The sequence below is a fragment of the Oncorhynchus kisutch genome, linkage group LG13, assembly GCF_002021735.2.
Source record: "Oncorhynchus kisutch isolate 150728-3 linkage group LG13, Okis_V2, whole genome shotgun sequence".
In the NCBI taxonomy this organism is placed as follows: Eukaryota; Metazoa; Chordata; class Actinopteri; order Salmoniformes; family Salmonidae; genus Oncorhynchus; species Oncorhynchus kisutch.
In genome coordinates this window covers 53098893-53123283 of record NC_034186.2, presented here as the reverse complement: position 1 = coordinate 53123283, position 24391 = coordinate 53098893, and the positions used below count along the sequence as shown (strand labels likewise).

The 24391-nt window shown below is 40.1% G+C and overlaps 1 protein-coding gene across 1 annotated transcript; it reads left to right on the top strand.

The window, feature by feature from the left end:
• The first annotated feature begins 5101 nt into the window (after positions 1-5101).
• Positions 5102-14644, top strand: LOC109901497 (galanin receptor type 1-like). The gene is made up of 3 exons (XM_020497497.2): positions 5102-6230; positions 6470-6535; positions 11650-14644. Exons 1-3 carry the CDS (start codon positions 5562-5564, stop codon positions 11965-11967), a joined length of 1053 nt encoding a protein of 350 aa, XP_020353086.1. The 5' UTR covers positions 5102-5561; the 3' UTR covers positions 11968-14644.
• The last annotated feature ends 9747 nt before the right edge of the window (positions 14645-24391 follow it).

The window sequence follows — 24391 nt, the reverse complement described above, 5'->3', positions numbered from 1 at the left end:
ATCCCAGGGTAACCAATCATGGCCGTTTTGCCTGTTTTGACACAGTCACTGGTAGTATCCATGGTCAAACTTCCACAACTTGCTCAACTTCATGCAAACAAAAAGAGCAAGAAAGCCACGCCATATTAGGTAGGTGTTGGCAATAAGTGCACACACCTGTTTTATGTTCTACATTGTTTAAAATGAGGTGCACAAAGTAAGGCCAATAACATTGTCAGCTCTGGAGAGCTCTTGAACTATAGAGGGCTAAATCGACAAGACAACTAGAAAATATCACTTTCACTTTTAACAATAATTGTTGCTATATTTAAAAACAAATATTTTTGGGGGAAAGATCGCAAATGAATATTGCAATATTGTCCATTTTGATTATTTGTCATTTATGTCGTCCTGTGACAACCCATGCACCCTTATTGTAAAATGACCAAGTCACATCAAGGTCTTGTACAAACAATTCACAAGTATTTATTTTTCCAATTTCTCAAAAGACTATACTTGAATTCTAATCAAACCCAGAATTGAAATTGCTCATGCAAATATTTGATCAAATTGCTATTCCCACTCTGTCCCATTTTAAATCTGTTTGGTGGCTGTATCAAAGCATATAACGCAGTAGACCCACAGGACCAGGTGATCAGAGGCAAATACAAAACAATTTCGCCATTCACTTTCCATTTCCTTGAAAGTTTGTGCTTTTCTGCCCCGTTATAGTTGTCAGATGGAATCAAATTACACAGTAAATATTAAGTAAAAAAAGCAAGGTATGGAAGAAATGGGTTGTGATAACCTGATAATCTGAGTTCCAGGTCCAGAGCTCAGTCCACAGATCTCTAGTTTTATTTTGCATGTAAGAAATTACCAACTGTTGTATGGAAATGTCACATACTGTAGGATTCATTTGCAATAGACCATACAGCAATCCATACAATCATGGGTCGTATTCATTAGTGCACAGCAATGCAAAACAAACAAAAGCGGGTGATTCAAATTGAACAAGTAGAGGTACAGTAGTCCCTCTCGATGTCAGTCCGTTTTCTTTCGTTTGGTGCCCAGTGAATACGACCCTGAACAACCTCTTTATGATTATTACAGGAATCCGTTTTTGTCTCTCATCAATAATGACCAACACAATTATGCTGATTGGAGACAGATGATGTGTTTTCCATTCAGATAACCTAGGAGCGGGAAATATAGAGATTGCAAATAGAGATTTTCCATCTCATGTTACTCAGTTTTATTGTTGTTTTCCACCCTTTTCACATGAAATGTCTCCACGTTGAAAATCAGTAAATGGCGTCCTCGTAAAACTCTGATCATTATCAAGAAGGCTTGGCTTCTCCTTTGGGAGGCAATCATCTAGAGTGTTTTGAGGGTGGTGGTTGGGGGGGGGGGGGGGGGGGGGGGGCATTAAGACGGTGAAATTTTCATTTTAGGGCATCACGTTGATTTGTTCATTGTCACTGTGTTATCCATCTCAATCAGATTGTAGCATCAATATGTGTTCAGTTGGCTATTGTCATTGTCCTCACTATTACACATTTGCATATGGCTAAAACCTCAATAAGTGGGCTTTACAAGTGAGCTGCTGTTCTGTTTCTTCTATGTCTGCCACTTAGGAGTATGTGCTGGTACCAGAACTGTATACTGGTAGCCTATAATGCCCAAAACGTTTCCTGCATGCTGCTAGCCTGCTAGCTTCCTTTCCTGGACAACAACAACCAGGTAATTGCCATATCATTGGAGTCGGAGGCACCTTCACATCAGAAGCAGTGATTAAGGTGCTCTGGATAGTGAGTCTCCCTCAGAACACTCAGGCAATGTCCACTGCAACAACACCGGAAGAAAATTGACAGGCCATTCTGGGGGTTTTCCACCTAGTGCTCAGAAAGCCTGTAATGGGCATTCTATCTGTAGCTAGGTGAGCCAAGGATGAAATAGCATAAAATAGAGGCACAACACAAAGCTCTGATATCTGACAAAATGACGGACCAATCACAAAGGGGACAGTCTTATTTGTATTGCGTTGCAGCAACATGGGGTGTTCACAATACAGCTTTTAGTGCTCACAGTCTAGGAAACAGTATCTGTTGGTTGTCCAAACCAAATATTTGCATATACATTCTACATACTTATTTGATTGTAAATGTTTGCTTTTATTCTCATTGCATGTTTGCTCATGTAAGTACAGAGAAAGCTCACATCTTAAACAGACAGCACCAATTTGACATTTTGGTGCACTAGCCTTGATGAAAACACATCATTTATTTCACACCTATTTAGGTGGCCTGTATTAAGCATTCAATTAAGTGGTTCAGTTAATCAGCTAAAAAAGTACAGTCACAGCTGCTTTAGACAACCCTATCTCTTCAATATAGAATATCCCCATCTAGTGGAAGTAAAATTCCATATTAACCACGTAGTCTATTTTTCTACAGCCTATAATCTCAGTTATTTGTTTGTCAATATGAAAGATTCTGAAATGGTTGATGCCGATAAGTTGATACTGTAAATGGATGTTGTTGTATTCATCAATCTGTTCTAAGTACATTGAAGAATATTCTTAAATGTATTGTGTTTGTAGGCATTTTGGTGCGTGTGTTATTGATGCTGTGAGCAACATCTGGAGTCATAAACAACATCTGGAGTCATAAAAGGCTTCACATAAACTAGATCTAAAATCCAATAACTATATAAACCTTACTTTTTACTCTAATTTAGAATTAGAATTAGAATAGATTTACTTGGGAAATAATATTTATGATTGCTCTCATTTGTTTGGTGTCAATCTGTTCACATCATTCCATTTGAATCTCAATCACATTAAGCCCTGTGAATAAAACCTGCATGTTATTGATCATTTCTTATGAAAATACTAGGGCTGTCTAAAGTACATTTTCCTTGTGTTCATTGAATGAAAGAGTGCAGTAAACAATGACATTCAGCTAAATGAAGAATAAGCTATAGTTTATAAATCTACTCTCCCTTGTCCAGAAGTATCGGACAACGCAATAAAGTGGTCCAGGTGCCTGTATTTGTGTAACCCTGTCAGACACAATGCCTTCGTTGTCTGTGAAGCAAAAGGTCTTGAAGTTCTGACTCAAGTGGCAGGTTTACTTCTTTCTGCCTTTGTGGTTGATGACTCTTTGCTGATGTGGGTTAACACAGCTGCCATGATTGGGATGATATGGGTGCTGTGTGGAAATGTGTGTTTGGGTATGCACTGATCGTTTGGTCGCTAGCTGGACTGAGAAAAGCCACTCGACCCTGACCCAGGACAATGAGGGAAATACACTCTACCTTGCATCGTGGCTCTGTTGCCATAGCCTCTAGGGCAGCGCTCGCTGAACTTCTAGGTCCATTCTACTTCATCTCCCAGTTTAGGCCAGCGCCGTTGCACTAACACAGGTATAGGAAAAGGAACATTCAGAATGCCTGGATGTGCCGAGAAGAGATGGTGGTCAGTTCCATCTCAATTCCAGTTATAGCATGGTTATTGTTGTTCTTTGATATCCTCATGTATACTGGTAAATCATACCCCAGAGCTATATGACACCTCAACAATAGGCTACAGCAGGGTTTTTGTGTCACACTGTCTAATCTTAATCAACAGCCACAATCTTGAACAATAGGTCATAACTCACAGAGTACTATAGAGTCCCATACGCTATCAAGGAACTGTACAAGTCCCACATATAGTGTGTTTGTTTGCATGCATGTGTGTGTTTGTGTGCGTGTGTGCATGTGTGTCCGTGCATGTATGTGTGTGTGTGTGTCCATGCATGCATGCATGTATGTATGTGTGTGTGTGTGTGTGTGTGTGTGTGTGTGTGTGTGTGTGTGTGTGTGTGTGTGTGTGTCCGTGCATGTATGTGTGTGTCCATGCATGTATGTGTGTGTGTGTGCGCGTGTGTGTGTGTGTCCATGCATGTGTGTGTGTGTGTGTGTGTTTTAAGCATGATCCACCAGTCATAAATCTCATCTGTGCTGTTTAGTCCTGCACATATGTGAGAATGAAGGGAGTTCCCAACTGAAAAATGACATTAACCAGAGGGCTGTAACATCAATTAGTAAATTATATGGGCGAATGGAAGCAAATTGAAGGATATCAGAGACAACTGAAATGATTTGTTCTAGAGAGCACACTTTTCTTTGTCCTGATGCTTTTCAGCAGAGGAGGAATGGCACCAAGATTTGGCCATCCAGTGGGGAGAACATTGGGGGATATACTAATGGGCTATTATGGATTCTATATATTTTTCTGTAAATGCCTCTATCTCATAAAGTAGCCTGTCCCTAAATACAAGCTCTAGGCCTACTGCCAGAACAAGAGCCAGGCACAACCATTTGCCATTATCAGATAGGAGCTAATGCTTGTTTAAAAAAAAAAAATACTTTGGGAAGAGATAATGTTTGTCAGGCCTGGCCCACTAAACCTAAGCACAAATCCAGCACCTTGTTTCATAAGCCAACAGCCCATTTCATAGAAATGATGAATGCCAACTACACTGAGTGTACACAACATTATCAAGAGAACAATTAATGTTGAACAATTAATCAAATGGCCACCGGGACTATTTGCATTGAGCCATGGATTGAGACTTGGATTGTGTATGTGTGCTATTCAGAGGGTGAATGGGCAAGACAAAATATTTAAGTGCCTTTGAACGGGGTATAGTAGTAGGTGCCAGGCTCACCGGTTTGAGTGTGTCAAGGACTGCAACGTTGCAGGGGTTTTCACGCTCAAAATATTCCCATGTGTATCAAGTATGGTTCACCACCCGAGGGACATGCAGCCAACTGTGGGAATCTTTGGAGTCAACATCGGCCAGCATCCCGGTGAAATGCTTTTGACACCTTGAAGAGTCCATGCCCCGACAAATTGTGGATGTTCTTAGGCCAAAAGGGGGTGCAACTCAATATTAGGACAGTGTTCCGAATATTTTGTACACTCAGTGTATATTAGACTGCTGTTAACAATTGCAATCACCCCACATGTTAGCCTAGAAGAGAATGATGTCATTCGATGTCTTATACATCGCATTGTGCATAATTATGGCCACGAGAACGTGGACAGGCCTAATTAAATTTTGGAGTGCTTTTTAGTACATCTTGGGCGGTGGTACTGAAAGCTGACGTGAGACGCGCAGCCCAGCCCCTTCTATAATATGTAGGGGGAAATAGGGCGAGGAGGGATTTGAGCGAAGCCATCCAGCGACTGAGGACGCATCAGGTGGAGACAACAACTGCATTACGCACCAAGAATATATAGAACAGTACACTCTGGGCAGCTAACTTCAAACATATTGACAACATGTCTCATAAAAAGTATCTTCACTTACATTGTATCGAAAAACAATGAGGAACATTGCAACGAATTGAGATACAATATTGTGTGATGGCTGCATTCAAGAGACTCAAGAGACTTTGAAACAAATTATGTTTTAATTATCTGAATAGGCAAAAACGCCTGCCAGCTAGTGTCAAACGCCCCTGGAAGACATAAGAAGGCATTTGTGCCCCCTTCACTTACATTTGAAAATATTTCAGCACTAGAAAAAGTGATGAACTCGTCAGGTTTGGACAACCTAACCGAATTTGCACCATGGTATGTCAACAGAACGGATGTCGAGGAGGAAAATCTTTTGTTCGGGATTGGCATGGACAACTTCATTACGCTTCTGGTTTTCGGACTCATCTTTACACTTGGAGTGTTGGGAAACTCAATGGTTATCACGGTGCTGGCCCATAGTAAACCCGGAAAACCACGGAGCACCACCAACATATTCATCCTCAACCTTAGCATCGCCGACCTGTCCTACCTGCTATTCTGCATCCCCTTTCAGTCAACTATTTACATGATGCCGACATGGGTTCTAGGTGCCTTCATCTGCAAGTTTATTCATTATTTCTTCACCGTTTCTATGCTGGTCAGTATTTTCACCTTGTCCGCAATGTCGGTGGACCGCTACATTGCCATTGTTCACTCCAGAAAATCGTCCTCCATCCGTGTGTCAAAGCACGCTTTGATCGGAGTGGTGGTCATTTGGATACTCTCTTTGGCCATGGCAGCGCCAGTCGCGGTCATACACAACATATACCAGAGAGACGAGAATCACACCTATTGCTGGGAAGTGTGGCCGGATCAAAACCAAAAGAAAGTCTATGTTGTTTGCACGTTTGTTTTTGGTTATGTATTGCCCCTGCTGCTGATTTCGTTCTGCTACGCAAAGGTAAGCAAGCAATCCTGATTTATTTATTATTGATAGATATTTGTATTCGCAATGAGTTATGAATGCCTTTACATATGTCTATTTCTGAGTTTGGGTAATCTAAAATGGGGATAACTAAGACATAAATTAGATAGCTTTTGAATTATTTCAGTATAATGTTATTATTATTATTTTTTTTAGAGTATAGGCTTTAAAGGATCGTTTGGTATGTCATCACACAATTCTTTATGCATTTTCAGGTTTTAAATCACCTGCACAAAAAACTCAGAAACATGTCCAAAAAGTCAGAGGCGTCGAAAAAGAAGGTATGTAAAAACCATTCATCACGTTTACAAAATTACTGTTGATGGTGATCATTCGTTGTTGTATGGCGTACAGCCCCACACATGCAGTGTGTTGGAGTATTACAGTCTCCCACACCAGTTGTCCAGGCGCAGTCTGGGATTGAGGAAGCTGTGCATGGTAATTTCAATTCTTAATATTTACTTAATGATTCTTGAAGAATATAACGTATACATGTCTCACGAGCTTAGCACTATGACCCACTATGGCTTTATCATAACCCAAAATATAAGGTTTTATTACGTGTTTACAAACACAAAGAACGTAAAGAAACATTGTATCGCTTGAAAATATGGTTTAAACTATATCTAGGAGTTTAACTATCTTGGCCTGTCAGTCCTTGCATTTAAAGAGCGTTCTATGATTTTGAGAGGAGTTACGCCTCATCACAGCTCAGCTCTATGGCAAACAAGTGACGGAGACCCTGTTTTGTTGTTGTTTTTAAACATGTTAACTTTAATACATTTTCTATACATCTTGTCTAGAACTCTAGGAGTCTAAAAACACTGTTTGGATAAGATGTTTTCAAAGATATAATCATATCATGCAATGTTCAATGTGCAATGTCCAATCCCTCTTACTTTTCAATGCACTTTATGATGATGTTTATAATGATGTTGATTATCAATTTGGTTCAAGTCGTTACACAATCTCAATGTCATTTGAGAAAGCCCATGTTTAGTAATGTGCCATTTTCAGAGACATTGTGTATAGAAGCATAGAGCCAGACGTGTCATGCCCAGTATCTGTTTTGTCCTGTTTTAAAACTTTAAATATAAATGGTTGTTGTTTCTCTGTAATACCACTAGCCACCTAGAAATGTTATGAAGTTGGCTTTAGCCGGCACAGATAAGTTCCTTATCTCCCAAACTCATAACTAGCTACCAAGAAGCCATTTCATGCTATCAATCAAGTTAGAGTAGCTATCTTGTCTATCTTAGCTGACATGTTTTCTGGCAAGATTGGTAGACTTCAGAAAAACAAACAATAACTACATGTACTGAACAAAACTCAACACACCTTTCAATCTTTTACCCAAATTTTACCAGAGATGCAGAGAAGCATATATTAGTTTTTTAAAAAGAAGAACCACAGACAGCTCAAGAGGTATGCTTAGATAAGCAGCCAAATATAACATTATTGACATAGAATGAATCATAATGATTATGGCTCTAGATGGTAGGAAAAAGCTGTTTCGGGTGTTTGAAAAGGGCATACATCTCCAACCTCCGTCCCCTCCAGACCACCCCCTAGCCATCCTCACATACTTTGTGCCAGCTCAGATTTTTTGGGGTGCATGATTCACCTGCATAGAGCGGCAACGTATACCATGGAAGAACCAACATCCCATTGACAGTTTTGTAGGCAAACGTAGAAGTCTAGGGAAGAAAAATAACCGATCAACTTAGCCAGTATTGTAAGTTGAATATACGGCACTTGGTATCGGCGGTACATTCCATTTACAATGTCCCCGAAGCGTCTGTCAATTACCACACTTGAGTGAAGCAGCAGGGCGGGAAAGTGCAATCAAACTGGACTTTCAGCCATTACTCTTCTTTAATGGCCATTTGCCTGTCTAACCCAACCCGCTGCTGCTGCTCGCCTGGCGCTGACCGTCTGTCAGAACTGTATCACACACCAAAATATGGGCCTCAGAGATCTATATTTGTTCTAGCCAATATGCTCCAAATAAACGGTTCAGTAGTGTCCTCAGATTTTTTAATACATTGGCTCATTAGTGTTGGCCATTACAATATGCCCAGACATGGGTCCACATGGCTTACACATAACTAAACAATAACATATTAATGATGGTCTGAACCAAGTGTTTACAAAAATGTATTCTCATTTTGTCACATCTAGACAGTTTCAATGTCATTCAATAAGTATAAACTCTGATTACTGAAATATTTGTCTACAGGAATAGCTTCACTATAATCAGGTTCCATCCAACCTTTTCATGCGAGTAAAGTACATGTCGGATAAATAACACAACAGGCCAGATGGAAACGGCTAATTTATTCTGGTGACATGATGACCGATGCTTGGCTGCTATTTGACAAATAAAAACAATCTCGCTATTTTGTCCATAATAATCTCATCATATAGGCTATACCCGCATTGTATCTGCAAGCTGTTGGCTAAGGCGCACGTGCCAATACCAGAGGTGGCACATTCGCTATATAATGCAATTTATTAAGAACACCTTCCTAATATTGAGTTCCACCTCCCACCTTTGCCCTCAGAACGTCCTCAATTCGTTGGGGCGTGGACTCTACAAGGTGTCAAAAGCGTTCCACGGGGATGCTGGCCCATGTAGACTCCAATGCTTCCCATGGTCATGTCAAGTTGGCTGGATGTCCTTTGGGTAGGTGGACCATTCTTGATACACAGGGGAAACTGTTGAGTGTGAAAAACCCAGCAGCGGTGCAGTTCTTGACACAAACCGGTGCCCCTGGCACCTACTACCATACCCTGTTTAAAGGCACTTAAAAACATTTGTCTTGCCTATTCACGGTCTGAATGGCACACATACACAATCCATGTCTCAATTGTCTCAAGGCTTAAAAATCCTTCTTCAACCTGTCTCCTCCCCTTCATCTACACCGATAGAAGTGGATTTAACAAGGGATGTGGCTGTGCTTTCAACTGGTTTCACCTGGTCAGTCTATGTCATGGAAAGAGCAGGTGTTCATAATGTTTTGTACGCTCAGTGTATGTATGCATGTGTGTGTGTGCGTGCGTGTGCATGTGTGAGGAGTAGGAGGAGGCTGGCCTCTATCTCCAGCCATCAGTTCAGCAACTCCTCCAATGCTGTGAAACGACGCGGCTGGGAGGAGCAGCTGGGGAAACAATGCTACTATCGCCATTGTTATAAAACGTCTCCACTTATCAGCTCTAGGTACACACAGATGGAGGACAGGGTGTTTATAGACTGCCGTGTGTGGCATCCAAGTGAGTACGACAGAAATACGTATTTTCAACATCTTGTGCTCATAGGGATCTCTCAAAAGCTCCTGTAAATCCCCTGTGACAAGCGTATTGAGTAAATGTTGTACTTTCAATCCACTCCTGAAAAATAATCTTGACAATGTGTTTGGATTATTATAAAAGGGAATCGTGACACGAGGCCAGATGAACCTGGATTTTTCTATCATGCCCTTGGTTATAAACGTGATGTGTCATATGAATTCCAGTACTTTCTGACACTTCATAATAAACATACTCAAAGAAATTAAATGTCAACAGACGGTTGTTAGCGATTGCAGTCTTAAAAAAACATCTTTAGGCTGTTCTGCAAAAAAAATGTGTTCCCTGGAGTAGGAAATGGGTTTGTTTTTGATTGGCATGCCACTATGTTTTAATGAATTCCCTACGTAGGAGGTGTGAGGTACAGTTAATTAGCAGATTTAACAGTTTTACCATTCATTTAGGCATTTACACAGCACACAGGAATTGTTATGGATGCCAATGATGGACTGGTTCTTCCAAAAACCTCTAAATATGGAGCTAAAGCCCTTCAATGTGAGGATGGCAGAGGGGGAGTCACAATGTTCTACCTCCACTGTTTCACTTCATTGATTTTGTATTTGGAGGATTTTTAGCCCCTCTGATTGTGTGTGTGTGTGGGCGTGTTTGTGTGTGTGTGTGTGGGCGTGTTTGTGTGTGTGTGTGTGGGCGTGTTTGTGTGTGTGTGGGCGTGTTTGTGTGTGTGTGTGGGCGTGTTTGTGTGTGTGTGTGTGTGGGTGTGTTTGTGTGTCTGGGCATGTTTGTGTGTGGGCGTGTTTGTGTGTGTGTGTGTGTGTGTGGGCGTGTTTGTGTGTGTGGGCGTGTTCGTGTGTGTGTGTGTGTGAGCATGTGTGTGTGCTGTACTATACATACAAATTCAGATTCCTCTTATATACCACATACAGTAGCTTAAGAGAGTGATTTATATATTTATATGTCCATATAAGAGCCCAAGAACTATTTACAGATTCACAAGTTGTCACCGTCAAATTAGCTGTGCTCGGTCTTCAAGTAAAACACCACATAGACTCAAACACCTGCAAGGTTATTTCTGTTTTAAATTTGGGATTTGACTGTTCCATGAGTAATTGAACACGACACATACCAATTTGACAGCGCTGAATGATTGGGAGTTCAGTGTACAGTCAGTTCTGTTAGTCTTCAAAGAAGACCTGGGAACAGGTGAAAGGGAGATTTTTATGTGGCTGTGCCTTTTGCAACAATGTGGTTGATGTTGATTTTGGGCTGGTTGTAGTGCTAAATGGTAGGCGTTTGAGCTGGACTTATGTACATTTTCATGATGCCACCAAGCTTACTGAAAACCTCAGTTCATCAATTCATTACTTAGTTACATCTACCCCTCTGTGTCTGTATGTCTGATCGCTCTGTCGTTCTGTCTTTATACCACGGGTCTGTTTTTAATGGTCTGCGTTCCTATCGGTCTTTGACCATATATCTTTTTCCCTGCCATCCCTCCCTCCTTTTTTCTCAGTATCATTTCCCAGTTTCCTGTAAAGCTCCATGGGATACCCTGTTAGTGGGGCTCGGGGACTGCTGTGGCAGGCAGACACTCGAGCCTCCCTTTTACCCAAATAAGCAGTGGAAAGCAAGCAGACCCATTTGTAAACATCTCCAGCCCTGCCCCAATGCCTTTTTAGTATGTTCCTGCTCTTTAATATATCTCCCATGTCGTGTGCTAATTATTTAACACAACGGTAAATCAATCTGCAAGCCAGGAATGCAGGGGAAAGCCAGAGCAGGCCAGCAAGCATGAAATTGGCATTTCAGCTGACAGGTGCCACCGTTAACTCTGCTAGTTTTGGCAAAAGACATGAGAACATCCCATATTCTACTGAAAGATAATATCATGAAGAGACAAGGTTACACATGTCACATGCTTAGTGGACGCACACCATTATAACAAATAGACAATGTACTGACAATAAAAGATGCATTTAGATTTATAAAATGAAAGATAAAACTGTAGTGGACAAATGCCACCCTTCATATTTGGAGACCTCTTACCCTGTCCCCCCCCCCCCCCCACTCCCCTTTCTCTCCCCACTAGACTGCCCAGACGGTTCTTGTAGTGGTGGTGGTGTTCTGCCTGTCATGGCTCCCTCACCATGTGGTCCACCTGTGGGTGGAGTTTGGCAACTTCCCCTTGACCCAGTGGTCCTTCTTGTTCCGGGTGGCGGCCCACTGTCTGGCCTATAGCAACTCCTCCGTCAACCCTGTCATCTATGCCTTCCTCTCGGAGAACTTCAGAAAGGCCTACAAGCAGGTGTTCAGGTGTCAGATTACCAACTCCCCTCTCAACGAACTCAAGGAGTTCCGCAGCAAGGTGGACAACACACCACCCTCCACCAACTGCACCAACGTCTGATTGGAGGACACCGAGTTCCAGCTCAACTACGGCTATGATGATTGGTTGTTTTCAAGGGGCCTTCTGAGACATATAATGCTATGAGATTCCATGTTTGCATGAAGACAATATGAAGAAAACTGGATATGCACTCAAGCTACATAGGTCCACATCAGCTCTGTTCCGTCATCAGAATAACGCCACGCCAGACGATGTGCCATACTGGACATACGATCATATGTGTAGTGAGCATCTCTCTTTCTCTTTCTCTCTTGCTCCCTCTCTCTCCCTCTATCTTGCTTTCTCTCTCGTTCTCTCTGTCATTATCACAGGAATGGAAAGAAGGTGGACTTTGATATTTCACTGACCCTCTTCTTCTAAATCAAAACTGTGAATGTTTGGTAATTTGCCTTCTTATATGTGCAGATATTTTGTGCATGTGCATATTGTTGGTCCTTCTTAATGCTGTATTTAGGCTGTCTTAAGTAGCTATTGAAATGAGCGTCTATAATATAGCTTCACTCTACACATTAAAGCCTGAGGTTACTGCTGTATATTGTACATAGTATCCTATCATGGAGTAGTTTTGAATTGTTAAGCTATTGCTCTATTAGATATTGCTCAGAATATAAAAAATGCACACAGTGTAATTTTCTCTTTAAAGTTGAATATTTTTTGAAGAGAAAGCATTTTGTTGTTTGAATGTAATGGCCAATTCTCTTGTTGCGAGTTGCCAATGTGTATACAAGGGAAATGTTGTCTGTATAACTTAAACCTGTCTTGCCATCTGTAATAGAGAGTTTTCAATGGAGAAAAAAAATACTTTTAATATTACTATTGTATAAACGATTTTAAAATACTATAATGTGTAGTCAATATAAGCCTACTTTATCTTATTTATTAAATTGGTGTATGATATGGAAAGCTTAAGTCCATGTTTTCTGGCGTATTGTTTTGTGATGACTTTGGCTTGTACATTACAACTTGTACAGGTACAGTATGTGGTTTTATCTTAGTGCTGGATCACTGAGCAACCTTGCTTCAAAGGCATTGTGTGGGATCTCGTTACCCTTTGACTTCCATTTCCCCTCATCATTACAGAGTAAACTAAAGAAAAATCTTCAAAGATCAGAGACTGCCCAGATTTTGTTTGTCTCTTGCAATCAGAAGTAAACTGAAAAAAACATAACTATTCTCACAAAAGTATATCCTGCCCCTTTTCACAGCTAATACCACATCCATGTTTGATAGTTTAGAATATGTGAGAGAGATTTGAAAAAGTCACTTCTCATTTTATGTGTCGAAAGCTAGCTAATACTCTTTAAATATTTAAATATTTTGTTTGGTTAACATAATCCAATCAGGGATTGCCTACTCTATCAATCAATCAATCAAATTTATTTAGAAAGCCCTTTTTACATCAGCCGATGTCACAAAGTACTATACAGCAACCCAGCATTAAACCCCAAACAGCAAGCAATGCAGATGTAGAAGCACGGTGGTTAGGAACTATTCCCTAGAAAGACAGGAACCTAGGAAGAAACCTAGAGAGGAACCAGGCTCTGAGGGTTGGCCAGTCCTCTTCTGGCTGTGCCAGGTGGAGGTTATAACAGAACATGGCCAAGATGTTCAAACGTTCATAGATGACCAGCAGGGTCAAATAATAATAATCACAGTGGTTGTAGATAGAGAACGAATGAATACAGTAAAAAACAAAAAACACGGGAGAGACAGCACTTTGGTTATTTCTATCCATGGTACAGGACAAAACTATCTAATACGGATTTGTATATATTTCAGTACTGCCATGAGAAACTCACTTTGTGTTCATTGTATGGTGTGTGGCTTTCTCCATAGCGAGGCACTGTTGCACACTCTTACTTAGCATAAACAAATATCAGTAATGAACATATAGAATGGGTTAGGTTTAGGCATGCTAATAAGTGGTTAGGGTAAGTGGTAGGCAGGGTTAGGTTAAGTTTAGGTATGCTACTGTAGCAAGTGGTTAAGGTAAGTGTTTTCGGGTTGGGGTAAGGTTAGAAAACAATAACATGCATGGAGTGGATACTTCTGCTACTCACAGATTGCAAATCCTGCAATTTACATTCACCACAAGCAACCAAAACCAACCAACCAACCAACCACCTTGCAAAGCAATGTGACTCTTGTCACATTTTCACTCACCACCACATAAGGACGTCCGCAAATGTACAATTACACTCAAACTCAGCTGCCCATAGAATCGTTGGAACTACTAATGATTTGGAATGACTAATTATTTCATTTTGTATTTACGGAGTAATGCAACCCAGAGACTACCAAGTGATAATCATGTTAAATTATTCCTTTTAATCCCTCATTATCAGTGTGTTTAATATTAATGAAGACTCTCTTGATGAATTAAGACTCTTGATGATTCTTTCAATCCCCCACAATTAGTTTCTGCTCCAGAACACAGTGAATCAAATGTTTATTTTCTGAAATGGAAGAAACTTTCTACACGTGTCACTCTGTAAAATATCTATCCGTATTTGAATTTGTAAAATGTTTGGGCAAATGTGAAAGGCTTTTTTCTTGTGCCATATTACGCTGGAAAAAATCTACACTTTTATAATTTGCCAATGCGGTGCTTATACATGTTCATATCACATTAAACTGTTGATCATGTTGTGACAAGCAATATGTTTCCTCATGAAAAGACTCACTGGTTTAATTTGTTGGATTTTTGTCTACTATGAACATACAATATACAGTATTGTGATGAAGGTAGATGTTTTGGAATTTCACCATCTGTATTTCACTTTTATTCCCTCAATCAAGTCTTAGTTTCCATTGAGGTAATAGGTAACAACCAGCTGGCCCATGAGAGAAGAATCAATTTCCTGCATGTGGCATTTGGCTAATGTGCTGAATTGGACTGTTTAGCCCAGGCAATGGACCACTGGCATCCCTCAGAATAGTTTGGTTTGCAAGGCATGAATACAGAATGTGCTTATCTTTTTGCACTAGAAAGCAACCAATCATCAGCCACATCATCCAAATACTGCAATACCCAGTACTGCAGGAATAAATGTCTCACATCAGAAAGCGTGAAAAATGCCATCTCTAGAACTTAGTAGTCTTAGTAAACACACTTGGAGCACAAAACATACATAAAACATTAAACATGAAAACAATCTAATCCTGGAAGCATAGCCCTCCAAGAATGGGGAGATGAAGTTGATACCAGAACCACTTTTTCTTGCAAACTTTTTGTGGTGAATTATTTTGTTGGTAGCATGCTCCCTTTCAGGACAATAAACACCACTAGCTCCCATCCAAATATACACTTTATCCTTACTCATAATCTTCTTGGTTAGCTATTTCACTACCTCTTACTTTTAAGGGTCACCATGAGTGATCATGCATGGGTCACCATGCTCAGCAATAAGAATAATAAATAATGCTGTCCCCTACAGATGTAGGATCTTAATTTGACCAGTATTGTCACAGCATAATCCTGCAGCAAATGGATTTGAACTTTTAGTCCATAATGTTGCTTGAATAGTGGTTAGGCTATTAGCCGGCCAAAATTAGGCTACATGAAAAGTGCAATACTGCTAAAATAACCGTGTGCTAGTGCAGGTTTTCAGTGAATTTATGCAAATCACGAAACTCATCTGCATTTCCTGCGGCTCAGGAAAATTCTCTGCTACAAAATAAGATCCTACATCTGTACCAAATTTATTAGGCAATTAATGAAACTCTTTAATCATGCAGAGAACATCCATGGTTCTAGCGTAAAGTACTGTATCAAGGTCACTCTTTTTCTCAAAAGCACAAACACACTCCAACCACATCTTGTACAATTGATTTTGGAGGACTGAGATATATGTATTTAAATCTGAAGAGGATGAAAGTAAGGGCTATTATTGACTATTGTTGAGGGCTGTACCATTCAAACCTGGTTTCATCCTGGGTATGCTTTTGGGATACGTTTTTTGGTACAATGTTCTTTATACCCACGTTGAGGTACAAATATTAATGTGTAGTTAAAGTATATTTTGCACATTTTGTGCTTTTGTGGATGGGCTGGTATTTTGTGAGTTGATAAGATATCTGCTCTTTGAATTCTAGTTTATCGACCCAGCAGGTAGATAACAGCTGACTAAACAAGCAATCTGCTCCCTCCCTTGCATGTAACATATGCTAGCTGTATGTGAGGGCTTTTATCTCACCCACCCACTTATGTTTCCACACAGCTTTGACTATTTACTTATGATTATACAGCATCTGTACTGTCCTGGAGGGCAAACTACCTGCCCTCCAGGACACCTACAGCCCCCGATGTCACAGGAAGGCCAAAAAGATCATCAAGGACAACAACCACCCAAGCCACTGCCTGTTCACCCCTCTATCATCCAGAAGGCGAGGTCAGTACATGTGCATCAAAGCCGGGACCGAGAGACTGAAAAACAGCTTCTATCTCAAGGCCATCAGACTGACATAGAGTGGCTGCTGCCAACACACAGACTCAAATCTCTGGCCACTTTAAGAAATGTAATACATTGATTTAATAAAGGTATCACTAGTTACTTTAAATAATGTCACTTTAATAATGTCTACATATCCTACAGATTCCAAGAACACAGGATGAGATGTTACTATCCTTTGTGCAAGCACTTCCAAGAGTTAATGAACAGTGAGCCTGGTGAAATTTGGGGAGCGCATCGTCAGTAGTGTACCTTTGTTTCCTAGGGTGTTTCGGCCTTTCACACTATACACCCTCCCCAAAGGCGGCCAGTGACAGGGTGATCAATCCTACGCTTGCGCTCATCTCATATGTTTATACTGTATTCTATACCATCTACTGCATCTTGCCTATGCCACTCGGCCATCGCTCATCCATATACATGTATTTATATGTACATATTCTTATTCATCCCTTTACATTTCTGTGTGTAAGGTAGTCGTTCTGAATTTCTTAGAGTACTTGTTAGATATTACTACACTGTCTTAGCTAGAAGCACAAGCATTTTGCTATCCTCGCATTAACATCTGCTAACCATGTGTATGTGACCAATACAATTTGATTTGAACACGGCACTGTTTGGTTGAAGACTGCTGCCACTGTTTTGCACAATTATGACTCATATTTGACTATACACCGGGTAGGGGAGGGTTTGTACACACCATGTTATGAGACTGTAAACATTTTAGAGATGCTGCCCTCCAAAGCTAATTAATATGAATAACATCATTAATCTGTCTCCTGTGGAATAAAATATATTAGCTAAGGGATACTCTGAACAGGCAATAAATATACTTTACCGATGAGAGCTTTCTCCTAAGGATAATGGATAATAAGGATTATCTCTGGAAAGTCTGAAATATGTTTGGTCAATATTTACAATACTGGCAAAAAAGGGTCAGCTGCAGGGTGTATTTTTGTACAAACTCAGTTTAGACCAGGTTGGGGCAATAGTAATGAATAAAAGTGTATGTTTTTGGTGTATAAAAAGTAATGAGCAGTAGGGTGGAAGTATTATCAGACACTGCATTCCAACTAAGAATATTTGGAGTCAAATGAGGACAGGGCTGTTTTGTTTTGTTTTGTGTCCCGTTACAAAAAAACAGTGAATCGCATAAGCCACACACACACACACACACACACACACACACACACACACACACACACACACACACACACACACACACACACACACACACACACACACACACACACACACAAATTAGAGCATTATAATGGGCAGAGACACAGGTACAAGCCCCACATTAGAGCTGAGATAACAGCACAAGTTACTGTATTTTATCATAGGAAGATGGATTTGAAAACGAGGAATCCAGCACAATGAAGACTATGAATTTTGGTGTTGGTGTTGGTGCTCAACTCTCTCTACATCTTCAGAGGTGGAAGAGGCCCTCCAGAGCTATGTGTCTGGGGCTGCTGCATGTTCTCCTAATGGTTGGGATCATAGGACGGACTGTTCAATAAAATGGACTCCTTGGTCAGTACTATCATACAGGGAAACACCAAAAGGCCAGATTCAACACCCTCACGAATGAGAGAGACCAGTTACAGGAAAGGTGAACAAACTGGACTTGGAGTTCAATGGAAAGAGGACGTTTGGAGAATCCATCTATTATCTCTCCACTGAGAAGAAATCCTGGCAAGAGAGAAGACAGGACTGTCAGAAGAGAGAGTTAGACCTGGTGACCATAACAACGAAGCGGAACAGGAATTTATATATGGATTCAAAGCATTTCTGTAAGTTTGGATTGGCCTGAATCACATTAAAATAGACGAAGACTGGGAGTGGGTTGATGGTACATCAGCTACAACTACATATTGGATGAAAAATGAACCCAGTAACTATGACGTTGAGGACTGCGGTATGTTCAGTGATATGGAGTTGAATTTGGATATCCATGGAAGAATATATATATATTTTTACATTTCAGTCACTTTAATAATTTGTTTCAGTCATTATATTCATTATGCAACATTTGTACAAACTTAGTTTAGATCAGGTTGTGGGCAATGGTAATTAGTCAAATGGACTAAAACCTGTCTTGCATGTCTTTCGAAAAACATGGCACATAACACCATAAATATATATACACACTGCATTCAGAAAGTATGCAGACGACTTGACTTTTTCAACGTTTTGTTATGTTACAGTCTTATTCTAAAATTGATGAAATACATTTTTTCCTCATCAATCTACACCTAACACCCCATAATGACAAAGCGAAAACAGGTTTTTCAAAAAACAGAAATGGGTACCAAAACATGTCTGCAGCATTGAAGGTTCCCAAGAACACAGTGGCCTCCATCATTCTTAAATGGAAGAAGTTTGGAATCACCAAGACTCTTCCTAGAGCTGGCTGCTCAGTCAAACTGAGCAAGTGGGTGAGAAAGGCCTTGGTCAGGGAGGTGACCAAGAACCTGATTGTCACTCTGACAGAGTTCAAGACTTGGGAGTTTATTCCAGAAGGACAACCATCTCTGCAGCACTCCACCAGTCAGGCCTTTATGGTAGAGTGGCAAAACGGAAGCCACTCCTCAGTAAAAGGCATATGACAGCCAACTTGGAGTTCGCCAAAAGGCACCTAAAGACTCATGAGAAACAAGATTCTCAGGTCTGATGAAACCAAAATTGAACTCTTTGGCCTGAATGCCAAACATCACGTCTGGAGGAAACCTGGCACCGTCCCTACGGTAAAGCATGGTGGTGGTAGCATCATGCTGTGACAATGTTTTTCAGCGGCAGGGACTGGGAGATTAGTCAGGACCGAAGGAAAGATGAACTGAACAAACGGCCTTAAGCACACAGCCAAGACAACACAGGGTGGATTCGGGACAAGTTTCTGATTGTCCTTGGGTGGCCCAGCCAGAGCCTGGACTTGAACCTGATCGAACATCTCCGGAGAGACCTGAAAATAGCTGTGCAGCAATGCTCCCCATCCAACCTGACAGAGCTTGAGAGGATCTGCAGAGAAGAATGGCAGAAACTCCCCAAATACAGGTGTGCCAAGCTTGTAGCGTCATACTCAAGAAGACTCGATGCTGTAATCGCTACCAAAGGTGCTTCAACAAGTACTGAGTCAAGGGTCTGTATACTTAAGCAAATGTGACATTTTTGTTTAACCTGTTTTATAAAAACCTGTTTTTGCTTTGTCATCATGGGGTATTGTGTATTGATGAGAAAAAAACAATACATTTGAGAATAAAGCTGTAACATCACGAAATATGGAAAAAGCCAGGGGGTCTGCATACTTTCCAAAGGCACTGTATATACTGTATATATATATATATACATATATATATATATATGTGTGTGTGTGTGTTAAGTGTGCCTTGAATTCTAAATAAATCACAGACAGTGTCACCAGCAAAGCAAAGCACCCCCACACCACCACACCTCCTCCTCCATGCTTCACGGTGGGAAGCACACATGCGGAGATCATCTGTTCACCAACTCTGCATCTCGGCGGTTGGAACCAAAAATCTCAAATTTTGATTTATCAGACCAAAGGACAGATTTCCACTGGTTTGTTGTCCATTGCGTGTGTTTCTTGGCCCAAGCAAGTCTCATCTTATTATTGGTGTCCTTTAGTAGTGGTTTCTTTGCAGAAATTTGACCATGAAGGCCTGATTCACACAGTCTCCTTAACCAGCATGGCTACCACAGCATTCTGCAGCGATACACCATCACATCTGGTTTGCACTTAGTGGGACTATCATTTGTTTTTCAAACAGGACAATGACCAAAAACACACCTCCAGGCTGTCAAAGAGCTATTTGACCAAGAAGGAGAGTGATGGAGTGCTGCATCAGATGACCTGGCCTCCACAACCAAACCCAATTGAGATGGTTTGGGATGAGTTGGACCGCAGAGTGAAGGAAAAGCAGCCAACAAGTGCTCAGCATACGTGCTAACTCCTTCAAGACTGTTGGAAAAACATTCCTCATGAAGCTGGTTGAGAGAATGCCAATAATGTGCAAAGCTGTCATCAAGGAAAAGGGTGGCTACTTTGAAGAAACTAAAATCTAAAATAAATGTAGATTTGTTGAACACTTTAGGTTACTACATGATTCCCTATCTGTTATTTCATAATTCTGATGTCTTCACTATTGTTTTACAATGTAAAAAATATTAAAATAAATAAAAACCCTTGAATGAGTAGGTGTGTCCAAACTTTTGACTGGTATTGTATATTCAAGTTCCTGCTGTGCATTTGATTATCAGATGTCCATGTAAACAGCATTATTAGTAAAAATTGATGTTCTTTTTTTAAATTGAACACACAATGTGCTTGCAGTCTGTTCACTCTGTTGAATTATTAAGTGATAATGCTCGAGCAGCCGGTGTTTGGAGGATATATTGGCACAGGTGTTGTTAGGCCCGAGATAAAGTGAGGGTTGGCATATATCCTCCAAACACCGGCTTCGAGGGCCTTATCACTTTTACCAACATATTCAAATAATAGACATATTTTAATTTAAAAATGTGTTTGTTTAATTTATTCATACTATTTCATCCTTCCACAAGATATAGTCCCGACACAAATCTAAGGTTGCTAGAGACGCGACCCAGTCTTTCAGTGTTTTTGTTCTGTGTCTATGGACGTGACCCAGTCGTTCGTTCTAAATGTTCTATTACTGGCTGGCAACGTTCTAATCCCTTGCTTGCTAGCTAGCCATCTACGGCTGATTTACAGTCATGTCAAAAAGTGCAGCGAGAATAACATCAAAGTAGTCGCATTTGCATTTGTTTAATCTGTTCTCTATTGACATTTATTTTGATACATCCATGAGCCAATGAGGCGCGATTTTTTTGTATATTATATAGTATATAAATATAAAAATTATGCCAGCTGATTCATGATTTCGACTGGCTGAGAAACTTTGCCTGCCTGTATGTCTCGTCTCGCTCATTATTATGGGACAGCAGAAGATAAAATTTGAATATTGAAACAATGTTGCAAATGTCGGACAGACAGACATCAACGTCTATACAAATCTCTGCTGATAAAAATGAAATGTTAGTCTAAAAGAAATGTGAGATAATGTCTAGATGCTTTTTATAGTAGAGATAAAAATAAATAAAAAAGTGCCTGTCTGGGCCAATGAGACAGTAGATTGCGAAGCCAGATGGAACAGAGTAAATAGGTATTATGACGTCATAGATTTAGCTGGTGGCAATTTGTGAAATAGACACCAGCTGGAAAGCGATTTTAACCAATCAGCATTCAAGATTAGACCCACCCGTTGTATAACACTGGACAGAAACTGGTCTTGATGTTTTTGGAACTTGTCTAACCGCAAAACATGGAACAGAACTTTAGAATCTGAAATGTGTGATCCAGGAAGGATTCTGCAGAGGGGCTGCCCAGAGTACACAGGCAAATTGTTGTCCCTCTCCTTCAGCGAAGAAAAAAAACATGTACACAGTTGTAAGTGCACAGATATAGAAACAACAGATAAATGTATATTCTTTCAAATAGAGAAGACCGTAGAGTTTCAGGCCTCAAGTCTGATGTCTGAGGTCACAGTGATCGTACAAGTTATTTGCTCTACCAAAACACCCCCGGAGCAAAAAAAACAATTACTCCAACAATGCCACATTTCCCAGAAAGACATTTGGGAAACAACGTGTGTCCCCAACCTGATGGTGCACTCAGTCGAACCTACCCTTTGCTCATAACATTTAGCTTTTTCAGACTTTCCTTTTCCCCTTTCAGAGACTTAAACCAGAAATTAAATGAAATCAAGGCATAACATTACATAGATATGTTGTGCATATTTTATGTGGTTCAATTGAACTACATGCATTCAGTTTTTAATTAACACCATAGGTTTCATCCTCTGCATCCTGAGTACGTTGGGTTTGTTCCTTCCAGGTAGCAAGTACAGTATCTCTGGTCTTCTCAGAACATTGCAGTCCTCAGGGTTTTTCATTTAGCATGCATTACAATCAGATGCACTGGAGCAAATCAGATGTTCTATATGCAGGCAGGATGTGGGTGCCTAAGGCCCCCCATTAGCCACCTGCTGCCAGGCAGGAGTATGGACTGATTACTGCTCTGATTCTCTCTCCTTCTAATCATAAGAGAGATATAAAAAATGACTTGTGTCCCAAGGCGCTTTCATCTCTCACAAACAGTCTGTGAACGCAAAATGTTCTGCCTACACCTGAGATGTAGCCATTATTTACTATTTTACACCTAGGGTTACTATACATAACTTTAACCCATTTCATAAAGAGGTTCTTCAAAATTGAAGTATTTCAGGCATTTACATATAAACTCCAGTCATACTTTAACAAAAGCCTTTTCAAAGTCAGCTATGGAAACCAGGCCTGGTTTCCCTGATATTTCATAGCGTTCTATTGTTTCCAGTACTTGTCTTATATTATCTCCAATTTGTATTGGATGAATAATATCTGACAAACCTTTTAAATTCTATGCGCTAAGCATTTAGCTGTAATTTTTGCATCACAACACTGAAGTGTAAGAGGCCTCCAATTGTTTTTATATATACACCACATGGATCCTGTTTCAGCAATAATGAAATCAGACCTTGAGTGTCCGATAATCTACCATTTATATAGGAGTGGTTAAAACTAGCTAATAATGGTCCTCTGAGTACATCAAAAAAAGTTTGGAATACTTCCACTGGTATACCATCCAGTCTTAGAGTTTTCCCAGACTTAACGGCTTTAATTTAATTGGAAAAAGTTCCTCCTCTGTAATTTGGCCTTCACGTGAGTCTTTTTTGTACAGATGTTAATTTGACTTTATTAATAGGAAAACAAAACCATACAATTAGCTTTGGTTAGTGGAGATGGAGGAGACGGAAACAAAAACACATGCTTTCCTCTTTCAAAATCTAATTCGGTGAATCATGATTGACTCCATCATTTGTAATAAGTTTCAGTAAAACAATGGTTTGTTAGCATTTCTATGTTGAAGATTGCACCAAATTATTTTTCATTTTCCCCCATAATCAATCCAGTTTGCTTTATATATTACACTGGATCTTTCTTAAATAAGTTCCTCCATTTCTTTTTGTTTTTCCTCTGACTTATTCTGAGTTTTTTTATTGCTATCTGTACTGTAGATCTTTCTATTTCCTTTGTTAATATGGACTCATTTGACCTAAATTGCTTTTGTTTTATAGATGAGTACTGAATTGCATGGCCTCTAAAGGCACATTTAGAGGCAAGTGTTCCATACAATAAGGGGGATCTGCTTTATGTTATGTGGGAAAAAGTCAGTTATAAATGATTCTGTCCTAGTTAAAAATCCAGTACGCTTTGGTTACATTTCCAATATCCTCGCCCACAGGAAAATTCTGTAAGAGTAATATACACTAACGTTCAATAGTTTTGGATCACTTAGAAATGTCCTTGTTCTGAAAGAAAAGCAAAAACAAATGTGTCCATTAAAATAACATCAAATTGATCAGAAATACAGTGTAGACATTGTTAATGTTGTATATGACTACTGTAGCTGGAAACTGATATTTTTTCTGGAATATCTACGTAGGCATACAGAGGCCCATTATCAGCAACCATCCCTCCTTTGTTCTAATGGCACGTTGTGTTAGCTAATCCAAGTTTATAATTTGGGCTAATTTAGGCTAATTGATCATTAGAAAACCACTTTGCAATTATGTTAGGACAACTGAAAACTGTTGTTCAGATTAAAGAAGCAATAAAACTGTCCTTCTTTAGACTAGTTGAGCATCTGGAGCGTCAGCATTTGTGGGTTTGATTATAGGCTCCAAATGGCCAGGAACAAAGACTTTCTTCTGAAACTCATCAGTCTATTCTTGTTCTGAGAAATGAAGGCTATGCCATGCAATACATTGCCAAGAAACTGAAGATCTTGTACAACGCTGTGTACAAGAGGACAACTACATTAGAGAGTGTCTAGT

Bases quoted from the DNA above. Each gene is read 5' to 3' on its own strand.
- LOC109901497 (XM_020497497.2), top strand. From the start codon at position 5,562: ATGAACTCGTCAGGTTTGGACAACCTAACCGAATTTGCACCATGGTAT. The intron at 6,231-6,469 runs GTAAGCAAGCAA...ATGCATTTTCAG, and splicing joins TTTCGTTCTGCTACGCAAAG to GTTTTAAATCACCTGCACAA. The intron at 6,536-11,649 runs GTATGTAAAAAC...TCTCCCCACTAG, and splicing joins CAGAGGCGTCGAAAAAGAAG to ACTGCCCAGACGGTTCTTGT.